Consider the following 9013-nt stretch of genomic DNA (forward strand, 5'->3'; position numbering starts at 1 on the left):
CTCCACATATACTTTCGTGAACTTCCGCCATGAGTAACTTAGCATCGTCCATATCCACACATTTTAAGAGAACATCATCGATTGTTCTCCTGAAAGGTGTTTGTCAATCAATGTAAACCTCAACGCCTTAAATTTTAAGTTTCTATTTTGACATTCAGGATTTTGTAAGTATTCTATAAAGACAATTCTCCAATCTTTTACTATGTGAAATTTTTGGCACTTTCTCGAAGTTGATAACTGAATGAGAAGGGGATTTTAGAAGAATTTGAACCTCAGACTATAAATGATGGAAGTAAGTTTGGATGATGTCAAATAAGGAATCCAAAATTTTGGCACCCTGAGACAGGCATTCCAGGGAGTTTGGCAACATCATAGAATCCAAAGTGATCTAGGTGTCCTAAGACAGACCCCCAATCAAAGCTCCGGTATCTTGTAATGCATCCTAGTTGGAATTTCGTAGTACATAACCAATCGTTACGTCTGTAAATTGCGATATTAGTTCTCTTGGCTTTTCGAATAATGGTTGTAACCCGAGATGTCGGCATTGAAAGCTACCACATATTTGATTGACAATTAACTGAGAATCACCAAGAATACGAATAACATTGGAATTTTTATCCAACAAAATACGAAGTCCCATAATTAAAGCTTTATACTTGGCTTTGTTATTGGACATGTCATCTTACAACTGTAGGATGTATCACATTCTTTTACCGAAGGAGTTTGTTAAAGTGACTCATGCACAAAAACCATTTATTTTTTTGGAACCATCAAACATCATCGTCCATGGTACAAGGTTAATATATTCCACGGCCGTTGGTTCTTCCTTGGTTGGCCGATGATTATGGGTGATAAAAATCTTCTGTCTACCCTTTTACCGCTTTTAATGAGGTGTAAATTAGTGTAAAAGGGCCCATTTCAAAAGTCGACCTTTAAGGGTAGGTCGATTGAGTAATGCTTTAACCACATTGACATCACAAATTATCAGAGCTTCCCGGGTAACTTATAATGTTCTAACTTTGTACATGTAAGTACAAGGGCATAGCATAACTTTTCAATTGGGGAATATCTAACCTCTATGCTATTCAAAGTTTTGCTTAAATAATATATGGGTTGTTCTGTATTATCGTTTGCATCTCGAGCTAATAAAGATCCAATTGTGTCCTCTATAGTTGAGATCTATAATTATAGTGATTTGTTATCCCGAGGCGGATGAGGACGGGAGGTGAGGACAAAGCCTTTTTTACTTATTCGAAGGCTTGTTCTTCATGTCCCCAGACGAAATTGTGTTTGTCTTTGATATGTAAAAGCTTAGTGAATTATTTCATTTTTCCAACGGCATTAGATATAAAACGCTGTAAAACTTTTATTTTACCCAACAAGGATTGGACTTATTATGTTCCTTGGCGGGCTAGTATCGCATACTGCTCTGACTTTGTTTTTATCTGTTTCAATACCACTTTCATGGACCAAAAATCTCAGAAAATTTCCAGCAGTGATGCCGAATGCACACTTTATGGGATTCATTTTAAGGTTATGCCGGCGTATGATAATGACAGATTTATCCAAGTCGTTCAAGTGGCAGTCAAATGTGGACAACTTAACTATGATTTTCGTCTATGTAAACTTCAATATTATGTCCGATGAGATAATGGAATATTGTGTTCATGGCACGTTGGTATGTGGCACCAGCATTTTTAAGGTCAAAAGGCATGATGATCCATTCGTAAATACCTAAAGCTCCAGGACATCTAAATGCAGTTTTGGATACATCTTCTCTAGCTATAAAAATTTGATTATAACCAAAATATCCATCCATTAATGATTAAAAGTTATGCCCTGCCACAACATCTATTAACATATCGGCAATAGGCATTACATATTCATCTTTTGGAGTAGCCAAATTCAGGTTTCTAAAATCTATACAAATCCTGAGTTGGCCATTTTTCTTTATTACAAGTACAATATTAGATAACCAATTGGGATATCTACAAGTTCTAATGAAGCCGGCAGCCAAAAGCTCTTCGATCTCGGTCTTGAGCTTAGGCATTAGTGCTAGATCGAAACACCTCGGTGGTTTCTTGTGGGGGTGGAAAACATTCTTGATTGGAAGCTTGTATTCCACAAATTCCCTTGCTAAACCTGGCATTTCTTCATAAGACCAAGCTAAACAATCAACATATTTTTGTATTAAAATGGTGAGCCGTTGTTTTTGTTATTGTGTTGACATACTGCTTACTTAACAAGGCATGGTTTGAGCCAAGGGATCCTAAGCTTTTGCCGCAGGGTATTTTTTTATGACAGGAGAAGGATTATCATCAGGCCATTATTTATTTATGGCCTCGGTTTTGTGTGTAGCAATCAATGTGTCGGTCGGGGATGTATACGCGAAAGTATTTTTTAGCCGTTGATACAATTATTGGATTGCTACTGACATGTTAACTTTTATTTGTTGGGGTCGACCTCATCTTGGGCCGTATATACCATCTTAAATCAATGAGGTGTGAATTGGAAAAGGTGCCATGGCTTCGTTTCCAAGAGGCCATTGTCGTCACAGGCTCTATATTTTTAAGGTAAACATCGATTCGTATAGTCTGGGGTTGTGTCCAAATGGTGTTGGATTCTCATTCACCATTTCGACCTTATCTCTATCCCAAAACATTAATTATTGATGTAAAGTAGATGGAACACAATGAGTTGAATGAATCCAATAGTAGAATCCGTGAAATCTGGAATCATCCAGAGGAAACTCGTAAACTCTACTCCTCATTGCACGCCCTAACGGAATCACGTTTAAAGTTTGACATATGATCCTAAACTACCGGTAGACCTCACTAGTAGCTACTCTAATGAGTGGAATAACACCTAACACGAATTATTAGACCAAATACGTCTCAACTACAATGGGTCTAATCCCTAAATGACCGTGCGACTAAGTCAATTGGAGGATGGGGCGTAAAATTGTGTATCTAAGTCGTCTGTAGCTAGAATCGTCCATGGCTCATTGTCTTCCACCAATGTATCGATTTTGGTCCGATATTCATTGTAGGTTGGAACGGCCACAATCATAGATATTTATGCAGTTGTGTTACCATCCTCAATCAGAAGGTCGTCCAACTGGAGTTGTTCCTCTATCATTGCAATGTCTGTATCCAACTCCTCGAGGTATTTCTTGTTTTCGGCGGTCCACCCTTCTGGTCACATTCCATCCAAATATTCCTTCGTGATATCTCCAAATTGGATTAAAGATAAAACAAGGCTATAAGGATTAAAGGGATCTTTGCCTGTGTCTTCTGGTATTATATTTTTTTTTACTTATGGAGTTTCAGTAGAATCTTCCTTCCGCGTTGTGATGATAGGATTTTTGCTTTGTGATGAGCTGGGCTGATAGTCATTATTCCTATTGCATGGAGATTTGGATGTGGAACTTTTCCTCTATGTCTTGGGACATAGTCCGACCACATCTGTCGATCTGGCGTCTGGTCCTTTTTCTGGACTATAGATTTGGCAGCTACATTATCAAACAATGTATGCATACTCGGCTTCCGGGCAGAATCATCAGGTGGGGATCTTGATTTCTTTGGGGGCGATGTCCGACCACTGAGATGTTGGGACTCTCGTTTTCCATTATCCAATACAACAACTATAACACCTGGTTGATTTGGATTTTCTTTAATTACTTTTTGGGTATCGGGTGGAAGGTGGAATAGAACCAAATCATCGTCCTTGTTGTTCTCTTCTTCAGGTTGCAAGTAATCGTTAATTGTTACAGACAAATATCAGGATATTGCAATTCTAGATCACGCCAGGACATTATGCTTTCTATTATGTCTTATTTTCCAGTAGAATTGACGCACGACCGTGGAACTTGTGATCAAGGTTAGTATGCCTCCACATCTCTTTTATAGTCGACGTCATAATTTTTATCATTAGAAAACACCTCAGCCACCGGTTTAATGAAAGTTCGGCGTTGACCCCGACCCTCTGGGCAAGATAAATGTGATCATCGTCATCCTGTAATGGTTTTTTGATGTATGGGTTGGTGAAGCTTTCGCGTAGACCACGACCTTGTTGGTTAAGAGGCGTTTGATCATTTCGATTTTGCGGAGGGTTGCTAACATCCGGATGTGTTGCATGGCGACGAATGTTGATGTCGGGATGATTGATGGTACCGCGACCACGTCCACGGTCTCTACCACGTCCTCGGCCTCGTTCAGAAAATGTCACGTTCGCTTCAGGGAACGGACTAGAACCAGTGGGCCGGGACTGATGATTTTTCATCAATAACTCATTATTTTGCTCAGCTAATAAAAGACATGCAATGAACTGTGAGTACTTTTGAAAATTTTTCTCACGATACTGTTGTTGCAGCACAACATTAGAAGCATGAAAGGTAGAGAGAGTATTTTCCAATTTATCATTCTCAGTAACAATTTATCCGCAGAGTTTCAATTGAGATGTAATCTGATGGATAGCAGAGTTGTACTCTGTAACAGTTTTAAAATCCTGCAACCGCAGGTTAAGCCAATCATGTCGGGCTTTGGGGAGAGTGATATATTTCAAGTGCCCAAATCTCTCCCTCAATTCATTCCACAAATCTAATGGATCTTTCACCGTCAAATATTCAGACTGTAGAGGAATGTCCAAATGATGAAGGATGAAAATAATAGCCTTAGCCCGATCTTTGCTTGTAGGCGTATTTTCACTGGCAATTATATGAACAAGGCTCATTGAAACCAGATGCATTTCTACATTTAGGGACCAAGTCAAAAAATTATTGCCGGTGAGAGACAGAGGTTTAAAAGAAAATTTTGCAAGATTTTCCATAGTTTAGAAAATAGATAATATAGATAGTATAAAAATAAAACTTACCAAAAATAAAATGGACAAGAGGCTGATAACGTGTTATATAATAAATAATATATTAATATTGGTAAGTATAGAATATATATGTATATGTATATCATGAGCAAATATATATATATATGTATGTATGATGATGAATGGTGAAAGATGTGTGAATGTTATGTGATTTATGAGTTAAATTATTATTATTAGTGCAGTGTAGTACGGAGAGAGATAAAGCAATATTGTGTTGTACTCATTTTATTTCAACATATCCTACCTATATATATATATATAGGTAGGAGTAACATATACATGGCCAAGAATTATACTACAATTTGTCGACGCCATTGATTCGTGTAATAATAAAGAGCATCCACGATCAGCTACATAATAGCTATGTGTATATAATATACTTGACATTGTTAGAGTGTGGTGGTTGGATTATAAGATATATAAAGTGCACCACACCTGCTTTTATATTGCACCATATGTGTATAAAGTTAAGTTACCAATTTAAACAATTTTTCATGAATATTATTAAAAAAATAAAATATATAATTTTTTATCTTTTTGCAAATATTATATTTTGTATTACAAACTCAGTGCTTTATGAAAAAGGAGCATCAATCCAAAAACACAAAGCGACCAAACCCTAGATATCGTATTTATTACTTCCTCGGTCCCACGTATCATGTCCACATTGACGTTTCTGTCTGTCTCATATTTTATGTCACTTTCTTTTTTTGAAAAATAATTACACACTTTAATCTCATTTTAAATTTTATATATATATATATTTTTAATTTTAATTAAACTAATCAGTTATCTTAATCTTAATTTATAATTATTTATATTATAAGATAATTATTTTCACTAATACATTCTTAATTATCTACTAATTACACTCCTCTTAAAATACTAAAATAACGTCTAGCAGATATGAGACGGAGGGAGTATTTATTTATCATTGAAAACATATCATCAAAGATAACCTCAAATTACAGCTTAATAGATGAAGTTGAGTAACAATCTTATTAACTAAGCCAGCAATATAAGATCATAGAATGGATCATAGATCAACAACAACAAACAATAAAAACATCAAACTACTCGACAATAAGTAAAGTAAGCAACAATGGTATATAATTAAATCGAGCAAACAAACAACAAATTAATTAAACCAATCTACCTATGGCTATGGGGGGTTCTTTTTCATAGCAGAAATCAATCATCCAAACATTTATAACCAATCTCCAGCTACACTAGCAGAACAATAAACAAACAAACACACAAACAATGCAATGCATCAAAACAAAAACACTTAAGGTTCAAGAAACACTTAACCTCGATCAACTTGCACTTGCCGCGCACGTGTTGATGCCATCCTTGCAGTCCTTGGTTAGATCGTTAAAAGTCTCAATCTGCTTCTTGCCCCTCAAGAACACCTCCGTGTCCACCGATATCCTCATGTAGTTGTCGAATTCAACGGGGTTTCCGTTGTTGAGCTTCGTCATTTCTGTGTACCAGTCGCTGTTCGGATCCCATAAGTCTTTATACTCGTCTAGAAAGTGCGTCGAGTACTTGTCCTTCAACGGGTTGAAGAACGATATATCCGGTTCGTTCGTCGCAATGTACAAGTTCCTCCCGTTTTCGATCTTGTATTGCAATGTCGCCAAAAGAGCTTCGGGGGAGGTGTCCCTTTCGAGATTCGGCCACATTTCCTTGTTATTCGCCTTCTCCCCGCGTTCTACGTGAACTGCGTCGAAATCCCAGTTCATCCTAGCTGCAATGGCGGATGCGATGTCCAAAAGTCGCCTTGATTTCCAAACCATCGACCATGGCCGCTCGATAACTGACTCTGCCTCGCCCTCGCAAACACGGTACCAATAATTATCCGGCTCCACCGCCCCAAACTTTCGCATAATCAAAGTGTCCTTCACGCCAGCTAACTTCATCGGCGTGACCCTGAAATCCTCAACGAGATGGAGACTCAAGCCGTCCTTCTGTTGCCATTTCGTCCACTCCGACCAAAACTGCTTCTGATCGAGCACGGACGCCGAATCCATCAAGTGCTCGAAATCAAAGTAGTATCGGAAATCTTTGCCCTCCTCGTCCTGTCCGGACGAGGCGTAGATCTTCGACAAACAAAGGTTCATATCCATCACCAAAGTTCGATTCAAATACTGTGCTTCTCCCAGCATACATGTGAAACTCCATAGATATTGATTCATGCTTTTGCAATGATCGCCGCCTGCCGAGTAGAGCAAATACTTCCCGTGGCTGAATGAACTCTCCGACTCTATCGTAGGAAGCGTATCTTCGACAACTTCTCCAACCTCCGGCAGCGCAATCGGAGCATCCTCCACCTTTGTCGGGACAAAGGCATCCTTGTTGTCACTATCCTTATTCTTGTCGGCCTTACCGCGTCTCCTCCCCCGTCCTTTTCCTTTCCTCTTTCTTGCATTCCCGCCGGAGTGGTATGCGCCGATTCCGGCCACACTTAGGCTGCAATTCTCAGATCTTACAACGGTAAAACTCCTGTAATCCTTGTAATATGCAGCAGCTTTTCCATCCTTTGGTCGGAATCGCCAGGCCATGTGGCAGGAGGTCTCGTTGTAGCCGGGGACGGGCTTTCCGAAGCGGTAGAAATGGATGTCTGGGAATGCTTCAATGGCAGACCTCATCAGCAAATGGAAGACGTCCAGATCGCGGCAATTGATCGGTTCATCGATTCGACATTCCTTATTGGCGCTCTCGGCGGTTCCTGATGAAGAGGAATCTTCGTCGTCGTCGGATTTGGCGACGACAGTTTCGGATTCAATCACCTTGTCAACATCGGTGATGTTGATGAACGTGGCAAATGCGGTCTGGTTGGAGGCGACGAAGTCCTCGCCGGTCTTGACGACGCCTACGTCGGAGACGAATGTGGCGTTGCTTTTGGAAGTGAGGAAAGTGGTGATTTTATTGGAAGGGTGGAAGAGAGGATCCTCCGGCTGGTATGTGGCGGCGATTATGGTGAAGACGAGAACGCCGACGACGAAGAGTGTGAAGCATAGGTTTCCAATCATGGCCATGGCGTTCTGGCCGATGTTCTCGGCGCGGAAACTCCCCGTCCGGTACAGCATAAACGACGGCCGGCCTAACATTTTGGATCAAATCCTTCCAATCCAATCCAATCCAATCGCGTTTTCGCCAAACTGTGACGCTCAAACACCGAACTAAATATGGAATCGAAAGCAAAAAGATGAAAAACCTAATCAGCGAAATGCGTGTAGATCTGAGTGAATTGAGCGGGTGAGAAGAGAGATCTAGATAGAAATTACCTGAAGGAGGAGGGAAGCAGTAGGTCAGGTCAGGTCTTGACCGCCATTGCCGTCGCTGGTTCGGTCTTTCTCTAAGAACAGAGTGTGTTTTGGGGGACGGATGGTGTTGACTCGACTGGAGTGATGATGATGATGGTGAGCTACAAGGTAAGGTAAAGGTGCGTTGCTAAAGTGCGCCGTCGGTGACGTGTTTAATTCCTTGTTTACTTGCCCCACCGACAGGGAAATTTTATAGGGTGTGTTTGGCAGTCTACATTTGGGTTTTTTTTTTTTTTTTTTTTTTTTTTTTTTTTTTTTTATTATTTTAAATAACTATATATATATGGAGTATATATTTTTATATCAGATGGCCCCAGTAACGCGTTTCATAAGTAATTCTTAAGATAATAAAAATTAATAAGTTAATAATAAATTATTATATTATTTTTTATATGAATAATATTAATAATATTTTTAAAATAAAAATTAATATATATAATTATAAAATTTTAAATATATGTATAATATTTTTTAAAAATTATATTTCAATAAAATATATATAATATAAATATTATTTAATAGATAATAAAATTAAAATATTTTTATTTATAATTAATATAAATTAATTTTAAATATAAATAAAAATATTTATTTATTGAAAAAAAAAACAGTGATTTAAGCTAAATTAAAGTAGATTCAATGTTTGAGTCACTTGTGGGATTGAATTGTTTGGAGGGCCACGGGATAGAAATAGGATTTTTTAAAATAATGCTTAAGTGAAATGTATTTTTTAAAATATAGATTTTAAAGTATTCTTAAAACTATTTAATTTTGATAAATTAAAGTAGTTATAAGAACTCTAT

General features: G+C 38.2%; 1 protein-coding gene across 1 annotated transcript; it reads right to left on the reverse strand.

Moving 5' to 3' along the window:
* Positions 1–5969: 5969 nt before the first annotated feature.
* On the reverse strand, positions 5970–8347 carry LOC127247912 (uncharacterized). Its single transcript, XM_051269999.1, has 2 exons — positions 8172–8347; positions 5970–8066 (listed from the first exon to the last, which is right to left on the reverse strand). Exon 2 carries the CDS (start codon positions 7992–7994, stop codon positions 6198–6200), a length of 1797 nt encoding a protein of 598 aa, XP_051125956.1. The 5' UTR covers positions 7995–8066; positions 8172–8347; the 3' UTR covers positions 5970–6197.
* Between the last annotated feature and the right edge of the window lie 666 nt (positions 8348–9013).

Source organism: Andrographis paniculata, unplaced genomic scaffold, assembly GCF_009805555.1.
Source record: "Andrographis paniculata isolate CXL003 unplaced genomic scaffold, ASM980555v1 Contig32END, whole genome shotgun sequence".
Taxonomy (NCBI): Eukaryota; Viridiplantae; Streptophyta; class Magnoliopsida; order Lamiales; family Acanthaceae; genus Andrographis; species Andrographis paniculata.